At 41.9% G+C, this 21,865-nt stretch overlaps 1 protein-coding gene across 1 annotated transcript in view; it reads left to right on the top strand.

Moving 5' to 3' along the window:
• The window catches only part of LOC147725648 (dedicator of cytokinesis protein 2-like), a 1,712,066-nt gene that overhangs the window by 500,725 nt on the left and 1,189,476 nt on the right, over positions 1–21,865 (top strand). Inside the window, exon 14 of the mRNA XM_086964476.1 lies at positions 8,934–9,058. Coding sequence (XP_086820602.1) covers positions 8,934–9,058 — 125 coding nt within the window. The remainder of the gene's footprint in view (positions 1–8,933; positions 9,059–21,865) is intronic.

A 21,865-nucleotide genomic window follows, 5' to 3' on the forward strand; every position in this document is an offset into this window, starting at 1 on the left:
CGTGGGAGTTTGTTGGGTCAGTGGCTTGAGATATTCATCAACAAATTGGGACAGGGGCTCCAGGACTGATCCTATACCAGACACTATAGGGCGTCCAGGTGGTGGATTTCGGGCCTTGTGTGTCTTTCGTAATGAATAAAAATATGGTGTCCTTGGTGTGTTTGTTTGAAGAAACTCTGCTTCTTTCTTAGAGAGCCAGTTATGCGTTTCAGCCTCTTCTATCATTAGGGTTATTGTTTGTTGCAGTCTTGGAGTTGGATCAATTGTTATGATTTCATAAAAGGTGTTGCCAGACAATAATTCTAAGCATTGTTGATGGTACCCACACCTAATTTGGATATTTTCAAAACCAAGTGTGAAATATCAGAATTTTGCCGAAAATTGAAACTGAAGGCATTTTTTGCTGGACAAGAAATGCCTACTACGGATGGTGACACCACGCTCAGAAAAAAATCAAGATTCTGTCCAATGAATTCACAGATACCAATTGAGATACAGACATTCGAACAGGCAGTGATGCTTGAACTCGATGACCTAACCACCCAGGTAAGAAACCATTTCAGAATATATCAAAAAAAGAACAACAAGCTCTTCAAGAACTGAAAAATGACAAAGATCTGGTCATAAAACCAGCGGACAAAGGTGGAGGAATTGTCCTGCTCACTAAAGCAAGATACCATCAACAATGCTTAGACTTATTGCCTGACAACACCTTTTACGAAATCATAACAATTGATCCAACTCCAAGACTGCAACAAACAATAACCCTAATGATAGAAGAGGCTGAAACGCATAACTGGCTCTCTAAGAAAGAAGCAGAGTTTCTTCAAACAAACACACCAAGGACACCATATTTTTATTCATTACCAAAGACACACAAGGCCCGAAATCCACCACCTGGACGCCCTATAGTGTCTGGTATAGGATCAGTCCTGGAGCCCCTGTCCCAATTTGTTGATGAATATCTCAAGCCACTGACCCAACAAACTCCCACGTACCTCAAGGACACCAGAGACCTTCTAAACCACCTTTCCACCGTGACTTACTGTGAGACAACCATGATCCTTGTAGGATTAGACGTGGAAAGCCTCTATACTAGCCTTCCCCAAGAGAAGACACTCAACACCCTGGAAAACATATTATTCAATTTGGATTGGAATTTCAAAACACCGAGACATTTCATTCTCGAATGTTGCAGACTTGCATTAACAGAGAACTATTTTCAATTTGAGTCCACCCTATATAAACAACGACACGGGACCTCAATGGGCAGTACATTTGCCCCGAGTGTGGCCGGATTATACGTTAGCAACTTTGAGGAAACATATGTCAACAATCAGTGTAACCCCTTCCAGAAACAAATTCATTTCTGGAAGCGTTACATAGATGACATTCTCCTCATTTGGGAAGGAAGTGTTGAGAGCTTCATACAGTTTCATAAATGGCTAAATGTTCAAGACCAATGGCTAAAATTTACATATACATCTAGCAAGGAAAGCCTTGACTTCCTTGATATTACAATCTATGTGGAAGAAGGTACATTACAAACAAAAACCTTTTTTAAACCAACGGCAAAGAACAGTTTACTGTCTTTTAACAGCCACCACCCACGACCACTCAGGGAAAATCTTCCTTATAGCCAATTTTTACGATTACGCAGGAACTGCAGTAAAACTGAGGAATACCAGATGACCTATGTGCTAAACTCTCAGCAAGAGATTACCCCAAGAAAGTGATCAAGAACTGCAAAAAAAGAGCCAGGAACCAGAATCGAGAAAGCCTTCTGGAAACTAACCCAAGAAGTCAAGAACAAGATCTTATGACCTGTGTCACAACGTACAGCCCGGCTTCCAACCAGGTTAAGAAGATAGTGAACAAACATTGGCGAATTCTAACCTCGGCCAATCTTACATGGCCCAAACCAAGATTCTCCAACAAGCGGACCCAGAACCTCAAAGACATCCTAGTCCATACCAGACCTCTACCAGAACAAGGAACAAAACAAATACAACTCTGGGACCTTCCACCTGTCCAGGGTCACTTCCCGTGCGGAAGCTGTTCGGTCTGTCACTTAACAGCAACAACAAAGACAATCCAACTACTACCGAATCTGAAATGGTATATGAAAACTCATACCAATTGCAACTCCAGTCATGTGATCTATATGATCACATGTCCGTGCAACATGCGTTATATTGGAATGACATGCCGCAAAATAAAACAAAGAATTTGTGAACACAGAAGTAATGTGAAGTGCAGGAAGGCCACTACTAAGATTGCCAACCATTATCTGGAGAAGGGACATACAGTGGATGACCTCAGATGGGTCATCCTAGAAACTCTGACTACAAGAGACCATAATGCAGAACGCATCCTGTTCGACAAGGAACAGAGGTGGGTCCACCGCCTAGGAACAGATCGACAGGGATTGAATGATAACATCCCATGGCTAAGCCTGAATAGATGAAGAATTTCCATGGAACCCAACTAAAATCCCTGGCTATTCTGTGACCAGAATTCCAATCAATATCATTTTGAGACTCTAAGAATACAGTCTGCAAACACAACACTGCCAAAGAGATATAATATTAGGTGGATAAAGTATGGCCATATACCATTCCGAACAGATAACATCAGGAATCTATTGATAATAGCCTTTTAACACCTAGGCTATTCAATACATCTTCATATTGAACAATATGACATACTCATAACAAGTATACTGTCAATTGCTGTGTGTCTTACATATACTAACTGACCTTCTCCAAATCTTAAACGTTGCTCTTTACAATAATCATCATTACCTACTCAGGAATATCATGTTGAAGTAAATATACACGGAAGTCTTTCTTCTACACTAGCCTTCTTTCCCCCTCCTTTTTTATATAGGATAAGTAATTCAATAAACCTGAATCAAGGCATTCATAATTGCCCAACTAATACCAAGTAATAGCTTCATTTCATTAATTTAAACCGCTAACGGAATGTTCCCCGCTTTTTCGTAGTCTTTCTTTAATATCTACACCAGAGACCAACACTTAACCCGGCTGATAGAGTGACTTCCGCATCCGGGCCCAAGTGAAGTAGAGACAGCACAAGCTGCATGCAGGAGATGTGAGCGACGAGGTATGGCGATCACGTATCAGACGACCACGGCACAGATACAGATAAGTACACGCCCGTCCCGTCATTTTAATACCTGCTTCTGTTTTTATAGAAGCGCCCCTCCTTAAAACTTCCTGGAGCCTGTTTGAGATGTTAAGCATTTAGCGGATGAAGGTATGTGTAACCCGCCTAATTATTCTATCTTCCATCGGCACTAGAGAGCCACGCTATCACGAGTCACTAGGAGAGCTAAAAATCGGGACTCCGTGTAAACACCTGAGAACGCTTTCACTTGCGCAAGTTACACTGATCAGAGCAATATTTCTATGCATAAATTTCAACAGTGATTCCATTCCAACTACGTATATCAAATTTAACAATGATTCTATTACAACTATGTAGATACACCTAATTTACTCTTATGTGAAAGGAAGATGAATGCATGTCTCCTGATTCATGAGACCCCCACGTAGAGCATGTCAATTACAAGACTTTAAAACCAAACTGACTGGTTGCATTTGATAGTGGAAATACATCTTTTTAATAGTTTCTTATCAGTTCTCCGTCCCATTTATTATTTTTGTTATGTCAGGATGAGTATGTGGTGAGCGTCCCCCACTTAGGGTGAAGTCTCATAGCGAAGTTCACTCATGATGAACATTTTTAATATTTTCTAAGTAATACACACGTCCCCATGACCCTCACCCTAGAATGTGACTCTCTGTTTTACCCACAGGTCCAAATTTGACCTTCATCTAAGAGTAGACATTAGTCACTCTGTACACAGAACTCACCTGGTCCTGAAGAAAGCCCCACTGACCTTAACAGGCGAAACGCGGCTGAAACATGTCGACCATTGTTTAGACACTAGAGGATGGAATATGTATGAATCCTAACTACTTCTAAAAACATATTCTGCGATATCCTCAACCCACAATTCAATCCCGGACAATAAAGTAAATTTTCCCTGGAATGATTGGATTGTTTTTATAAATTCACTCACACATCACCCACTGTCACTAATCACTACTGTTTTTAACCTAGGGTGTTCTCCTCCTGGTGGAGGGTGCATACCAACTGACCCCATGATTTTGCACAGACGTGTAAACGAAGGCGGAGAATCAACATATACCGCCCATACCACCATTACTACACGTGTATGAGGGTCTTTTACCAAGGGTCATCCCAGTTAGAACTGTACCCAGGTTATACAGGACAAGTGATCCTCCCTCCCCCTTTTTGATTGAAAAAACATTGGTGCCCTCCAGTGAACCTTCTGGAAACACTGATGCCCTCCAGTGAGCATTCCAGAAACACTGATGCCCTCCAATGAACATTCTGGAAACACTGATGCTCTCTGGTAAACATTCTGGTAAACACTGGTGCCCTTCGGTAAACATTCTGGAAACACTGCTGCCCTCCAGTGAACATTTTGGAAACATTGGTGCCCTCCGGTGAACATTCTGGAAAACTAGTGCCCTCCGGTGAACAATCTGGAAACACTGTTGCTCATCGATGAACACTCTGGAAAACTGATCTCTTCAGGTGAACATTCTGGAAACAATTATGCCCTCCAGTGAACATTCTGGAAACACAGGTGCCTTCTGGTGAACATTCTGGAAACACTGGTGCCCTCCAGTGAACATTCTGGAAACACTGGTGCCCTCCGGTGAACATTCTGGAAACACTGATGCCCATAAATTAACACTCCGGAAACACTGATGTCTTCCGGTGAATATTTTGGAAACACTGATGCCCTCTGGTGAACATTCTGGAAACACTGGTGAGCATTCTGGAAACACTCGTGCCCTCCGGTGAACATTCTGAAAACACTGGTGCCCTCCAATGAACTTCTTAAAACACTGATACCCTCCAATGAACATTCTGGAAACACTGATTCCCTTCATGTAACACTCTGGAAACACTGATGGCTTCCACTGAATATTCTGGAAACACTGATGCCCTCCGGTGAACATTCTGGAAATACTGGTGCCCTCCAGTAAACATTCTGGAAACACTGATGCCCTCCGATGAACTATCTGGAAAGACTGATGCCCTCCGGTGAACATTCTGGAAACACTGGTGCCTTCCGGTGGACATTCTGGAAGCACTGGTACCCTCAGAGGAACAATTTTGAAAACTCAGATGCCCTCCGGTGAACATTCTGGAAACACTTGGTGCCTTCCAGTGAGCATTCTGGAAACATTGGGCACCAGCAGAAGAACCGGGTTTTAGACCCCAGCGGCGCCAGGCGCACGCCCAATGTCTTCGGGTTCACCTGTCTTAGAATACAGAAACACAGGATACTTCTCGGTGACGTCAAAGATCAAATTTATTGGCTGCAACCAGGAACAGAAGTCTACGAAGTACGACACAAGTAGGTTCGCTAGAGACTGCTCAATTTTCGTATTACGAGACATCGTCTTTTATGCTAAAAATCACATTCCTGACAAACACCCATTATTTACGAATTGTCCAATCATAGGTAACATTGCAAAAGGTATCGCATGACGACAAACCCACTTTTCAGTTGTCCAGACCACCATCAATTACACGGGAAAGCCCAACATTCTTGCTCAGACAGGCCGGACAAACCCATAATAAAAGACCACAACCCAAACCATAAACAGGCCATAAAAGAAGGAACAGAAACAGATGTTAAACAAGATAGAGGGGTGTGTGCGTGTACATACAATAAACTCAACAATGTCCTGCTCTTTGATCTCTATCTCGATCAGCTACCTGACAAGGAACTGGCTTAGCAAGGTTAGCTTCAGGCAACGAGGTCAGTTCGTTCAGGTCATCTAGAAGTCAGCTAAAGGTGTACGTGTCCCAAAGACTCGTTCGGCCATAGTCATCGGCCTATGTGAGGGCAACCACAAAAGGGCTGCCGTACACAAAATGGAACCCGAGGGTTCAGAACGAAATCCCTAAATAAGTAGTGAATCCATCAATCGAACATGACGAAAACACTCGTACTTGCCACAATCGCCATTTACGATTAGCTACTACCAAATTCGTAACAATACCATGACCTTTATGAAACGGGTTCCAAATTACAGAACCTCAGAACAATGATGTCATTCAGTGAACATTCTAGAAATACTTGTGCGCCTTGCTGAACATTCTCAAAACACTTATGCGCCTTGGTGAACATTCTAGAAACACTTATGCGCATTGGTGAACATTCTCGAAACGCTTATGTACTCCATTAAATATTCTGGAAACACTGATGCTATTCAGTAAACATTCTGAGAACAATGATGCCCTCCAGTGAACATTCTAGAAACACTTATGCGCCTTGGTGAACATTCTCAAAACACTTATGTCCTCCATTGAATATTCTCGAAACACTGTTGCTATCCAATAAACATTCTGAGAACAATGATGCCCTCTACATTTTGGGAAAACTGGTGCCCGCCGGTGAGCATTCTGAAAACACTGATCCCATCCAGTGAACATTCTGGGAACAATGTACCCTCCAGTGAACATTCTAGAAACACATATGCACCTTGGTGAACATTCTTGTAACACTTATGTCCTCCATTGAATATTCTGGAAACACTGATGCTATCCAATAAACATCCTGAGAACAATGATGTCTTCCAGTGAACATTCTAAAAATACTTGTGCGCCTTGGTGAACATTCTCGAAAAACTTATACGCCTTGGTGAACATTCTAGAAACACTTATGCGTCTTGGTGAACATTCTCCAAACGCTTATGTCCTCCATTGAATATTATGGAAACACTGATGCTATACAATAAACATTCTGAGAACAATGATACCCTCCAGTGAACGTTCTAGAAACACTTATGCGCCTTGGTGAACATTCTCAAAACACTTATGTCCTCCATTGAATATTCTCCAAACACTGTTGCTATCCAATAAACATTCTGAGAACAATGATGCCCTCCAGTAAACATTTTGGGAACACTGGTGCCCGCCGGTGAGCATTCTGAAAACACTGATGCCATCCAGTGAACATTCTGAGAACAATGTACCCTCCGGTGAACATTTTAGAAACACTTATGTGCCTTGGTGAACATTCTCAAACACTTATATTCTCCGTTGAATATTCTGGAAACACTGATGCTATCTAATAAACATTCTGAGAACAATGGTGTCCTTCAGTGAACATTCTAGAAATACTTATGCGCCTTGGTGAACATTCTCGAAACACTTATGCGCCTTGGTGAACATTCTAGAAACACTTATGCGCCTTGGTGAACATTCTCGAAACGCTTATGTCCTCCATTGAATATTATGGAAACACTGATGCTATCCAATAAACATTCTGAGAACAATGATGCCCTCCAGTGAACATTCTAGAAACACTTATATGCCTTGGTGAACATTCTCAAAACACTTATGTCCTCCATTGAATATTCTCGAAACACTGTTGCTATCTAATAAACATTCTGAGAACAATGATGCCCTCCAGTAAACATTTTGGGAACACTAGTGCCCGCCGGGGAGCATTCTGAAAACACTGATGCCCTCCGGTGAACATTCTAGAAACACTGATGCCCTCCGGTGAACATTCTAGAAACACTGATGCCCACTAGTGAATATTCTTTGGTTGCTGGGGTTCTCTATCGGGCACGTTTGCTAAATAACTAAATTTTTTAAGCCAAACTTGTTCAAGCTCCGCTTAAAACTGCTTAATATATAAATAGGGATTGATGCGAAATATCTTTTAGACATTTTTGTTTCATATTTGGCCCATTAGATAATTATAAATTAAAGAACAATATTTCCGAAACTTCCTTTCATTGTGTTAGAAATAAAGAAAAATCAAAAACCAAAACATGGAAAAAAAACGGGAGCTTAGATAATGTGAAAATTAAAAACATTTCTAACGGTAAGTGGAGAGCTGCAGGACAACAGCAAGGATCAACTCACGAAAGGTGAAAATCTGCCTGTGTGTTTCACGAAATTGTTTCGCCTGGTGAAATTCTGCGTAATTTCACGGTTTCGCTTCTTTCTTTGGCTACGTTTTTGTAATATCTTCGGTGTTTCGTGGTGGTTCCTTTACCAACGAAAAACTCCGAAATGTTCTTCGAATTTTGTGCTTTGTGCAAATGTTCGTGGAAATGCTTTAATTAGTATCTGTTTCTTTCTGTTAAAGCAAGGTATTGCATTATAGTTCAGGTCAGTTTATTTATCGGCTGATTTATTTATTTAGTTTTATCTGACGTCTTCATTCAAGGTGTTAGATCACTTTAAATAGGAAGTTGTTCATTACATGAGAGGAAAGAGATTACCTGAGCAGAAATGATCAAACCGACGGCTACAATAAAAACAATGAATTACATAAGATTATGAGACATTGCAAAGACACGGAGAGCAAAACACAGCATCAAAAAGTAGGACAAATAGTCTCAGGCACAGTTTGGGGGCGAAAGATGATTGCTTGCCGGGCGTTCTAGAAGTAGAGTATCAGCACCACGAGGGACTGAGCCCGCCAGATAATATCATCTTCAATGCCAGATAATATCATCGTCAATGCCAGACAATATCATCGTCAATGCCAGACAACATCATCTTCAATGCCAGATAATATCATCTTTAATGGCAGATAATTTCATATTCAATGGCAGATAATTTCATATTCAATGGCAGATAATTTAATCTTCGATGCCAGGTAATTCATCTTCGATGCCAGATAATTTAATCTTCGATGCCAGGTAATTCATCTTCGAAGCCAGATAATTTCAACTCTGATGCCAGGCAATCTCATCTCTGATGCCAGATAATTTAATCTCTGATGTCAGCTAGTTTCATCTTGGATGCCTGTTAATTCTCTCTCTCTTTATCGACCACAGGAGATATCAGAAACGACATCTACGTGACGCTGGCCCAGGGAGACTTCGACAAATGTAACAAGAAGACGCAGAAGAATGTGGAGGTGACGTTGTGCGTGTGCGACGAGGAAGGAAACGTCATCCCGGTAAGACCCCAGACTTGCAGTGTGCTGACTGCTTCCTACACCATATACATCCATGCGCCCAGTGCTTAATTTGAGCCGGTGGTCTCTGGTGCTATGACAGCCTGCCACACGGTGGTGCTGTTTCTGTAATTTGGGGATGAGAACAACATCAGTTGTTTATTAGTTAAATATACATTAAGCCGATGAATGCCGGCCACCGAAGCCGTTCTTGCAGATTTGGAGGCCTTGAATAGTCTGACCTGTCACACTTGTAGGTGTGTGATGGTTTATAGTTGTGTTGCTACAGGGACTTGGGGGGTCTTGGGGGGGCAATGGGTGGTGCAAGCTGCAGTGGCCTCCTGATGAAGGCCCTGGCACCTGTTTCACGTTTTACAAATTAAGCACTACATGCTCCTCTTGCCTGGCCAGGCAGTGCTGTCTGTGGAGAGTGTAAACCACATCATTCCTATGTACCTCACACTCTGGCTAGAAGTTCTATCCTATCCTACCCTACTGAACCCGGGGGGGGGGGGGGCGTGCGCCTTCTTGATGTAGGGAACCTGTGCCCGCGAGAACCGCGCCCCTATGAGAAGCACTGTCTTGGCCTAAGGTTATTCAACTTCTCAAAGCTCAGCCAATGGCCAATTTGCCAAATAAAGAGTATTTTTTATCTCTTGACCTCCACCCATTAAGTGATTCTTTCCCTAGACTTGCAGAACCATGTGATCTTGTACATGTCACAAGAACCTCCATTGCGAGCTGTCATAAGGTGCTTGCACACACTGATGCCGCTTCTCAACAGGCATCTAAGGGGTTGATTTAGATCTCGCGGATGGAATACTGTCACAAACATGACGGATATGCTGTCACCCGTATTACGATCCCAATAGGATATAATGGGATGGTAATACGGCAGACGGGATAGCCGTCAGATCGTAATACAGCATACGGGATAGCCGTCAGATCGTAATACAGCATACGAGATAGCCGTCAGATCGTAATACAGCATACGGGATAGCCTTCAGATCGTAATACAGCAGATGGGATAGCCGTCAGATCGTTACACGGCAGACGGGATAGCCGTCAGATCGTAATACGGCAGACGGGATAGCCGTCAGATCGTAATACAGCATACGGGATAGCCGTCAGATCGTAATACAGCATACGGGATAGCCTTCAGATCGTAATACAGCAGATGGGATAGCCGTCAGATCGTTATACGGCAGACGGGATAGCCGTCAGATCGTAATACAGCATACGGGATAGCCTTCAGATCGTAATACAGCAGATGGGATAGCCGTCAGATCGTTATACGGCATACTGGATAGCCGTCAGATCGTAATACAGCAGATGGGATAGCCATCAGATCGTAATACGGCAGACGGGATAGCCGTCAGATCATAATACAGCATACGGGATAGCCGTCAGATCGTAATACAGTAGATAGGATAGCCGTCAGATCGTAATACAGCAGACGGGATAGCCGTCAGATTATAATACAGCATACGGGATAGCCGTCAGATCGTTATACGGCAGACGGGATAGCCGTCAGATTGTAATACAGCAGATGGGATAGCCATCAGATCGTAATACGGCAGACGGGATAGCCGTCAGATCATAATACAGCATACGGGATAGCCGTCAGATCGTAATACAGTAGATAGGATAGCTGTCAGATCGTAATACAGCAGACGGGATAGCCGTCAGATTATAATACAGCATACGGGATAGCCGTCAGATCGTAATACAGCAGATGGGATAGCCGTCAGATCATAATACAGCATACGGGATAGCCGTCAGATCATAATACAGCAGATGGGATAGCCGTCAGATCGTAATACAGCAGACGGGATAGCCGTCAGATCATAATACAGCATACGGGATAGCCGTCAGATCGTAATACAGCATATGGGATAGCCGTCAGATCGTAATACAGCATACGGGATAGCTGTCAGATCGTAATACAGCAGATGGGATAGCCGTCAGATCGTAATACAGCAGACGGGATAGCCGTCAGATCATAATACAGCATACGGGATAGCCGTCAGATCGTAATACAGCAGATGGGATAGCCCTCAGATTGTAATACGGCAGATGGGATAGCCGTCAGATCGTAATACAGCATATGGGATAGCCGTCAGATCGTAATACAGCATACGGGATAGCTGTCAGATCGTAATACAGCAGATGGGATAGCCGTCAGATCGTAATACAGCAGACGGGATAGCCGTCAGATCGTAATACAGAATACGGGATAGCCGCCAGATCGTAATACAGCAGATGGGATAGCCGTCCCGTTTGTGATAGAGTATTCCGTCCTCCGAGATCTAAACCAACCCCTTAGATGCCGTTGAGATGAGGCATCAGTGAGATCTAAATCAGGCCTTTAGACACAAAATGTCTCCTGATCAGCGATCTTTTATCACACTGCTCTCGTGGAAAAGAGTAGTTACATTTCGGAACATGAGTCCACCAGCATAGTTCACATTGCCGGCCGCCTAGAGCATCGTTTTGTCCTGGTGTTTTAGTGTCTAGGCATGTCCTGCTGGATGGGGGTGTCTACGGTTTCTTAGATCGGATGTATTTGTAGAGTGCAAACCTAGCTAGATCCTGTATCCACCAGAAATATCATTACCAAAGATAAGTAACTTTATCTTAAGAACATGATGTTTATGTCAGACTGTAGTCTGACAGTGATAAACTGGTTCGCACTGATTAAAAAAATATTTAAAATGCATATACTGGTCTCTTCTCTTCAAACCTGGGTGTAGCTTCCAAAAAAGGAGTACATGTGTGTGTTATACATAGAAACTCAAGAGTAAGTCACTCTATGGTCAGCTGCAAGGCATGAAAGTAAGGCCCGCTAACTTCAGGCATAAAGCTTGTGAAACTTAAGTGTAAGACGTAACAGTAAGGCCCCTAACCTCAGGCTTAAGAAATAGACTTAAGTTCCACAAACTCAGGCTTAACACATAGCAGAAAGTCCCACAACTTGTGCATAAGACATAGCAGTTAGTACGACAACTGCAGGCTTAACACATGGAAGTAAGTACCACAACCTAAGCATTAAGACATAGCAGTAAGGGCCACAACCTCAGACTTAAGACATAGCAGTGAGGCCCACTAACATCAGGTTAAGTCATAGCAGTAAGTCCCACAACCTCAGGCTTAAGACATAGCAGTAAGTCCCACAGCCTCAGGCTTAAGGCATAACAGTAAGGCCCACTAACATCAGGCTTAAGACATAGCAGTAAGTCCCACAGCCTCAGGCTTAAGGCATAACAGTAAGGCCCACTAACATCAGGCTTAAGTCATAGCAGTAAGGCCCACTAACATCAGGTTAAGACATAGAAGTAAGAACCACACCTCTGGCTTAACACATGGAAGTAAGTCCCACAGCCCCTGGATTAGGACATAGCAATACGTCCCACAACCGCAGGCTTAAGGCATAACAGTAAGTCCAAGAACCTCGGGCTTCATACAAAGAAGTAAGTCCCACAACCTCTGGCTTAACACATGGAAGTAAGTCCCACAACCTCAGGTTTAAAACATAGCAGTAAGTCCCACAACTTCAGGCTTAAGGCATATCAGCAAGGCCCACTAACATAAAGCAAGATACATAGGCTCCCAGGACTTGGAACAACTTACCCCCAGAAACAAGACTTAACCCGTCCGCTGCCTTTTTAAAATAGAAGTGAAATCAATTCTCATGACCAAATTTACTTAAACTTTTCTTGTACACTCTTGTAGATATGTGCTAATTTCTGATAGTTACCAGTACTGTTGACACAGACGTCTGTATATGTTTGTTTATATGAATATGCCATTAACCTATATTTGCCCTGTAAAGCTCTCTGATACCCACAAGGTTCTTGTTCGCGCTATACAAAACCGTCAAAATAAATAGCAGTAAAGCCCATTAACATCATGCTTAAGACATAGCAGTAAGCCCCACAACCTCAGGCCTAAGGCATAACAGTAAGTCCCACAACCTCAGAATTAACAGATGGAAGTAAGTACCGCAACCTCTGACTTAAGACATAGTAGTTAGTCCAACAACCGCAGGCCTAACACATGGAAGTAAGTCCCACAACCCGGGCTTAAGACATAGCAGTAAGTCCCACAATTGCAGGCTTAAGACATGGCAATAAGTCCCACAACCTCAGGCTTCATACAAAGAAGTAAGTCCCACAACCTCTGTCTTAAGACATAGCAGTAAGACCCAGAACCTCGGGTTTAAGACATAAAATTAAGTCCCACTAACCTCAAGCTTAAGACGCAGAAGTAAGTCACAAAACCTCAGGTTTAAGAACAAGCAGTAAGTACCACAACCTCATGCTTAAGACATAAGCATAAGGCCAACTAAACATAGGTGTAAGAAATAAAAATACAGCAACCTAGCATCAGTTGAAAAACATAAAAGAAGGGTAGAGGAAACTCAGGAGTTACAAATAACCATAAGTCACATTACCTAAGGTGTAATACATAAGAGTAAGATAGACTAAGCTCATGAGTAAGGCATAAGAGAAAGACGGAGTACACTCAGACTAAAAGGTAAGTTGCACTAACCTTAGGGGTAATACTTGTGAGTAAGGTAGACTAGCATCTGGTGTAAGAAATATGAGAAGGGCAAACTAAACTCATGCGTAAATGTAAGCTGCACTAAACTCAGGTGTGATACACACCAGTAAGATAGACTAACCTCTGGTCTAAGAAATATGAGAAGAGCAGAGTAAACTCATGCTTAAATGTAAGTCGCACTAGCCTCAGGTGTGATACACACCAGTAAGATAGACTAACCTCTGGTCTAAGAAATATGAGAAGAGCAGAGTAAACTCATGCTTAAATGTAAGTCGCACTAGCCTCAGGTGTGATACACACAAGTAAGATAGACTAACCTCTGGTCTAAGAAATATGAGAAGAGCAGAGTAAACTCATGCGTAAATGTAAGCTGCACTAACCTCAGGTGTGATACACACAAGTAAGATAGACTAACCTCTGGTCTACGAAATAGGAGAAGAGCAGAGTAAACTCATGCGTAAATGTAAGCTGCACTAACCTCAGGTGTGATACACACCAGTAAGATAGACTAACCTCTGGTCTAAGAAATAGGAGAAGAGCAGAGTAAACTCATGCTTAAATGTAAGTCGCACTAGCCTCAGGTGTGATACACACCAGTAAGATAGACTAACCTCTGGTCTAAGAAATATGAGAAGAGCAGAGTAAACTCATGCTTAAATGTAAGTCGCACTAGCCTCAGGTGTGATACACACCAGTAAGATAGACTAACCTCTGGTCTAAGAAATATGAGAAGAGCAGAGTAAACTCATGCGTAAATGTAAGTCGCACTAGCCTCAGGTGTGATACACACCAGTAAGATAGACTAACCTCTGGTCTAAGAAATATGAAAAGAGCAGAGTAAACTCATGCTTAAATGTAAGTCGCACTAACCTCAGGTGTGATACACACAAGTAAGATAGACTAACCTCTGGTCTAAGAAATATGAGAAGAGCAGAGTAAACTCATGCGTAAATGTAAGTCGCACTAGCCTCAGGTGTGATACACACCAGTAAGATAGACTAACCTCTGGTCTAAGAAATATGAGAAGAGCAGAGTAAACTCATGCGTAAATGTAAGTCGCACTAGCCTCAGGTGTGATACACACCAGTAAGATAGACTAACCTCTGGTCTAAGAAATATGAGAAGAGCAGAGTAAACTCATGCGTAAATGTAAGTCGCACTAGCCTCAGGTGTGATACACACCAGTAAGATAGACTAACCTCTGGTCTAAGAAATATGAGAAGAGCAGAGTAAACTCATGCGTAAATGTAAGCTGCACTAACCTCAGGTGTGATACACACAAGTAAGATAGACTAACCTCTGGTCTAAGAAATATGAGAAGAGCAGAGTAAACTCATGCGTAAATGTAAGCTGCACTAACCTCAGGTGTGATACACACCAGTAAGATAGACTAACCTCTGGTCTAAGAAATATGAGAAGAGCAGAGTAAACTCATGCGTAAATGTAAGCTGCACTAACCTCAGGTGTGATACACACCAGTAAGATAGACTAACCTCTGGTCTAGGAAATATGAGAAGAGCAGAGTAAACTCATGCTTAAATGTAAGCTGCACTAGCCTCAGGTGTGATACACACCAGTAAGATAGACTAACCTCTGGTCTAGGAAATATGAGAAGAGCAGAGTAAACTCATGCGTGAATGTAAGTCGCACTAGCCTCAGGTGTGATACACACCAGTAAGATAGACTATCCTCTGGTCTAAGAAATATGAGAAGAGCAGAGTAAACTCATGCTTAAATGTAAGTCGCACTAGCCTCAGGTGTGATACACACCAGTAAGATAGACTAACCTCTGGTCTAAGAAATATGAGAAGAGCAGAGTAAACTCATGTGTAAATGTAAGCTGCACTAACCTCAGGTGTGATACACACAAGTAAGATAGACTAACCTCTGGTCTAAGAAATATGAGAAGAGCAGAGTAAACTCATGCGTAAATGTAAGCTGCACTAACCTCAGGTGTGATACACACCAGTAAGATAGACTAACCTCTGGTCTAAGAAATATGAGAAGAGCAGAGTAAACTCATGCGTAAATGTAAGTCGCACTAGCCTCAGGTGTGATACACACAAGTAAGATAGACTAACCTCTGGTCTAAGAAATATGAGAAGAGCAGAGTAAACTCATGCGTAAATGTAAGCTGCACTAACCTCAGGTGTGATACACACCAGTAAGATAGACTAACCTCTGGTCTAAGAAATATGAGAAGAGCAGAGTAAACTCATGCGTAAATGTAAGCTGCACTAACCTCAGGTGTGATACACACCAGTAAGATAGACTAACCTCTGGTCTGAGAAATATAAGAAGAGCAGAGTAAACTCATGCTTAAATGTAAGTCGCACTAGCCTCAGGTGTGATACACACCAGTAAGATAGACTAACCTCTGGTCTAAGAAATATGAGAAGAGCAGAGTAAACTCATGCTTAAATGTAAGTCGCACTAGCCTCAGGTGTGATACACACCAGTAAGATAGACTAAACTCTGGTCTAAGAAATATGAGAAGAGCAGAGTAAACTCATGCGTAAATGTAAGTCGCACTAGCCTCAGGTGTGATACACACAAGTAAGATAGACTAACCTCTGGTCTAAGAAATATGAGAAGAGCAGAGTAAACTCATGCTTAAATGTAAGTCGCACTAGCCTCAGGTGTGATACACACCAGTAAGATAGACTAACCTCTGGTCTAAGAAATATGAGAAGAGCAGAGTAAACTCATGCGTAAATGTAAGCTGCACTAACCTCAGGTGTGATACACACCAGTAAGATAGACTAACCTCTGGTCTAAGAAATATGAGAAGAGCAGAGTAAACTCATGCTTAAATGTAAGCTGCACTAACCTCAGGTGTGATACACACCAGTAAGATAGACTAACCTCTGGTCTAGGAAATATGAGAAGAGCAGAGTAAACTCATGCGTAAATGTAAGTCGCACGCGCCTCAGGTGTGATACACACCAGTAAGATAGACTAACCTCTGGTCTAAGAAATATGAGAAGAGCAGAGTAAACTCATGCGTAAATGTAAGCTGCACTAACCTCAGGTGTGATACACACCAGTAAGATAGACTAACCTCTGGTCTAAGAAATATGAGAAGAGCAGAGTAAACTCATGCGTAAATGTAAGCTGCACTAACCTCAGGTGTGATACACACCAGTAAGATAGACTAACCTCTGGTCTAAGAAATATGAGAAGAGCAGAGTAAACTCATGCTTAAATGTAAGTCGCACTAGCCTCAGGTGTGATACACACCAGTAAGATAGACTAACCTCTGGTCTAAGAAATATGAGAAGAGCAGAGTAAACTCATGCGTAAATGTAAGTCGCACTAGCCTCAGGTGTGATACACACAAGTAAGATAGACTAACCTCTGGTCTAAGAAATATGAGAAGAGCAGAGTAAACTCATGCGTAAATGTAAGCTGCACTAACCTCAGGTGTGATACACACCAGTAAGATAGACTAACCTCTGGTCTAAGAAATATGAGAAGAGCAGAGTAAACTCATGCTTAAATGTAAGTCGCACTAGCCTCAGGTGTGATACACACCAGTAAGATAGACTAACCTCTGGTCTAAGAAATATGAGAAGAGCAGAGTAAACTCATGCGTAAATGTAAGTCGCACTAGCCTCAGGTGTGATACACACCAGTAAGATAGACTAACCTCTGGTCTAAGAAATATGAGAAGAGCAGAGTAAACTCATGCGTAAATGTAAGTCGCACTAACCTCAGGTGTGATACACACAAGTAAGATAGACTAACCTCTGGTCTAAGAAATATGAGAAGAGCAGAGTAAACTCATGCGTAAATGTAAGTCGCACTAACCTCAGGTGTGATACACACAAGTAAGATAGACTAACCTCTGGTCTAAGAAATATGAGAAGAGCAGAATAAACTCATCCGTAAATGTAAGCAGCACTAACCTCAGGTGTGATACACACAAGTAAGATAGACTAACCTCTGGTCTAAGAAATATGAGAAGAGCAGAGTAAACTCATGCGTAAATGTAAGCTGCACTAACCTCAGGTGTGATACACACCAGTAAGATAGACTAACCTCTGGTCTAAGAAATATGAGAAGAGCAGAGTAAACTCATGCGTAAATGTAAGCTGCACTAACCTCAGGTGTGATACACACAAGTAGGATAGACTAACCTCTGGTGTAAGAAATATGCAAAGGGCAAAGTAAACTCATGTGTAAATGTAAGCTGCACTAACCTCAGGTGTGATACACACAAGTAAGATAGACTAACCTCTGGTCTAAGAAATATGAGAAGAGCAGAGTAAACTCATGCTTAAATGTAAGTCGCACTAGCCTCAGGTGTGATACACACCAGTAAGATAGACTAACCTCTGGTCTAAGAAATATGAGAAGAGCAGAGTAAACTCATGCTTAAATGTAAGTCGCACTAGCCTCAGGTGTGATACACACCAGTAAGATAGACTAACCTCTGGTCTAAGAAATATGAGAAGAGCAGAGTAAACTCATGCTTAAATGTAAGTCGCACTAGCCTCAGGTGTGATACACACAAGTAAGATAGACTAACCTCTGGTCTAAGAAATATGAGAAGAGCAGAGTAAACTCATGCGTAAATGTAAGTCGCACTAGCCTCAGGTGTGATACACACCAGTAAGATAGACTAACCTCTGGTCTAAGAAATATGAGAAGAGCAGAGTAAACTCATGCGTAAATGTAAGCTGCACTAACCTCAGGTGTGATACACACCAGTAAGATAGACTAACCTCTGGTCTAAGAAATATGAGAAGAGCTGAGTAAACTCATGCGTAAATGTAGGTCGCACTAGCCTCAGGTGTGATACACACAAGTAAGATAGACTAACCTCTGGTCTAAGAAATATGAGAAGAGCAGAGTAAACTCATGCGTAAATGTAAGTTGCACTAACCTCAGGTGTGATACACACAAGTAAGATAGACTAACCTCTGGTCTAAGAAATATGAGAAGAGCAGAGTAAACTCATGCTTAAATGTAAGTCGCACTAGCCTCAGGTGTGATACACACCAGTAAGATAGACTAACCTCTGGTCTAAGAAATATGAGAAGAGCAGAGTAAACTCATGCGTAAATGTAAGCTGCACTAACCTCAGGTGTGATACACACAAGTAAGATAGACTAACCTCTGGTCTAAGAAATATGAGAAGAGCAGAGTAAACTCATGCGTAAATGTAAGCTGCACTAGCCTCAGGTGTGATACACACAAGTAAGATAGACTAACCTCTGGTCTAAGAAATATGAGAAGAGCAGAGTAAACTCATGCTTAAATGTAAGTCGCACTAGCCTCAGGTGTGATACACACCAGTAAGATAGACTAACCTCTGGTCTAAGAAATATGAGAAGAGCAGAGTAAACTCATGCTTAAATGTAAGTCGCACTAGCCTCAGGTGTGATACACACCAGTAAGATAGACTAACCTCTGGTCTAAGAAATATGAGAAGAGCAGAGTAAACTCATGCGTAAATGTAAGCTGCACTAACCTCAGGTGTGATACACACAAGTAAGATAGACTAACCTCTGGTCTAAGAAATATGAGAAGAGCAGAGTAAACTCATGCGTAAATGTAAGCTGCACTAGCCTCAGGTGTGATACACACCAGTAAGATAGACTAACCTCTGGTCTAAGAAATATGAGAAGAGCAGAGTAAACTCATGCTTAAATGTAAGCTGCACTAACCTCAGGTGTGATACACACAAGTAAGATAGACTAACCTCTGGTCTAAGAAATATGAGAAGAGCAGAGTAAACTCATGCTTAAATGTAAGTCGCACTAGCCTCAGGTGTGATACACACCAGTAAAATAGACTAACCTCTGGTCTAAGAAATATGAGAAGAGCAGAGTAAACTCATGCGTAAATGTAAGCTGCACTAACCTCAGGTGTGATACACACAAGTAAGATAGACTAACCTCTGGTCTAAGAAATATGAGAAGAGCAGAGTAAACTCATGCTTAAATGTAAGTCGCACTAGCCTCAGGTGTGATACACACCAGTAAGATAGACTAACCTCTGGTCTAAGAAATATGAGAAGAGCAGAGTAAACTCATGCGTAAATGTAAGTCGCACTAGCCTCAGGTGTGATACACACAAGTAAGATAGACTAACCTCTGGTCTAAGAAATATGAGAAGAGCAGAGTAAACTCATGCTCAAATGTAAGTCGCACTAGCCTCAGGTGTGATACACACAAGTAAGATAGACTAACCTCTGGTCTAAGAAATATGAGAAGAGCAGAGTAAACTCATGCTTAAATGTAAGTCGCACTAACCTCAGGTGTGATACACACCAGTAAGATAGACTAACCTCTGGTCTAAGAAATATGAGAAGAGCAGAGTAAACTCATGCGTAAATGTAAGCTGCACTAACCTCAGGTGTGATACACACAAGTAAGATAGACTAACCTCTGGTCTAAGAAATATGAGAAGAGCAGAGTAAACTCATGCTTAAATGTAAGTCGCACTAGCCTCAGGTGTGATACACACCAGTAAAATAGACTAACCTCTGGTCTAAGAAATATGAGAAGAGCAGAGTAAACTCATGCGTAAATGTAAGCTGCACTAACCTCAGGTGTGATACACACAAGTAAGATAGACTAACCTCTGGTCTAAGAAATATGAGAAGAGCAGAGTAAACTCATGCGTAAATGTAAGCTGCACTAACCTCAGGTGTGATACACACAAGTAAGATAGACTAACCTCTGGTCTAAGAAATATGAGAAGAGCAGAGTAAACTCATGCTTAAATGTAAGCTGCACTAACCTCAGGTGTGATACACACAAGTAAGATAGACTAACCTCTGGTCTAAGAAATATGAGAAGAGCAGAGTAAACTCATGCTTAAATGTAAGTCGCACTAACCTCAGGTGTGATACACACAAGTAAGATAGACTAACCACTGGTCTATGAAATATGAGAAGAGCAGAGTAAACTCATGCTTAAATGTAAGTCGCACTAGCCTCAGGTGTGATACACACCAGTAAGATAGACTAACCTCTGGTCTAAGAAATATGAGAAGAGCAGAGTAAACTCATGCTTAAATGTAAGTCGCACTAGCCTCAGGTGTGATACACACCAGTAAGATAGACTAACCTCTGGTCTGAGAAATATGAGAAGAGCAGAGTAAACTCATGCGTAAATGTAAGCTGCACTAACCTCAGGTGTGATACACACCAGTAAGATAGACTAACCTCTGGTCTGAGAAATATAAGAAGAGCAGAGTAAACTCATGCTTAAATGTAAGTCGCACTAGCCTCAGGTGTGATACACACCAGTAAGATAGACTAACCTCTGGTCTAAGAAATATGAGAAGAGCAGAGTAAACTCATGCTTAAATGTAAGTCGCACTAGCCTCAGGTGTGATACACACCAGTAAGATAGACTAAACTCTGGTCTAAGAAATATGAGAAGAGCAGAGTAAACTCATGCGTAAATGTAAGTCGCACTAGCCTCAGGTGTGATACACACAAGTAAGATAGACTAACCTCTGGTCTAAGAAATATGAGAAGAGCAGAGTAAACTCATGCTTAAATGTAAGTCGCACTAGCCTCAGGTGTGATACACACCAGTAAGATAGACTAACCTCTGGTCTAAGAAATATGAGAAGAGCAGAGTAAACTCATGCGTAAATGTAAGTCGCACTAGCCTCAGGTGTGATACACACCAGTAAGATAGACTAACCTCTGGTCTAAGAAATATGAGAAGAGCAGAGTAAACTCATGCGTAAATGTAAGCTGCACTAACCTCAGGTGTGATACACACAAGTAAGATAGACTAACCTCTGGTCTAAGAAATATGAGAAGAGCAGAGTAAACTCATGCGTAAATGTAAGCTGCACTAGCCTCAGGTGTGATACACACCAGTAAGATAGACTAACCTCTGGTCTAAGAAATATGAGAAGAGCAGAGTAAACTCATGCTTAAATGTAAGCTGCACTAACCTCAGGTGTGATACACACAAGTAAGATAGACTAACCTCTGGTCTAAGAAATATGAGAAGAGCAGAGTAAACTCATGCTTAAATGTAAGTCGCACTAGCCTCAGGTGTGATACACACCAGTAAAATAGACTAACCTCTGGTCTAAGAAATATGAGAAGAGCAGAGTAAACTCATGCGTAAATGTAAGCTGCACTAACCTCAGGTGTGATACACACAAGTAAGATAGACTAACCTCTGGTCTAAGAAATATGAGAAGAGCAGAGTAAACTCATGCTTAAATGTAAGTCGCACTAGCCTCAGGTGTGATACACACCAGTAAGAT

The sequence above is a fragment of the Lissotriton vulgaris genome, chromosome 3_2, assembly GCF_964263255.1.
Source record: "Lissotriton vulgaris chromosome 3_2, aLisVul1.2, whole genome shotgun sequence".
Taxonomy (NCBI): Eukaryota; Metazoa; Chordata; class Amphibia; order Caudata; family Salamandridae; genus Lissotriton; species Lissotriton vulgaris.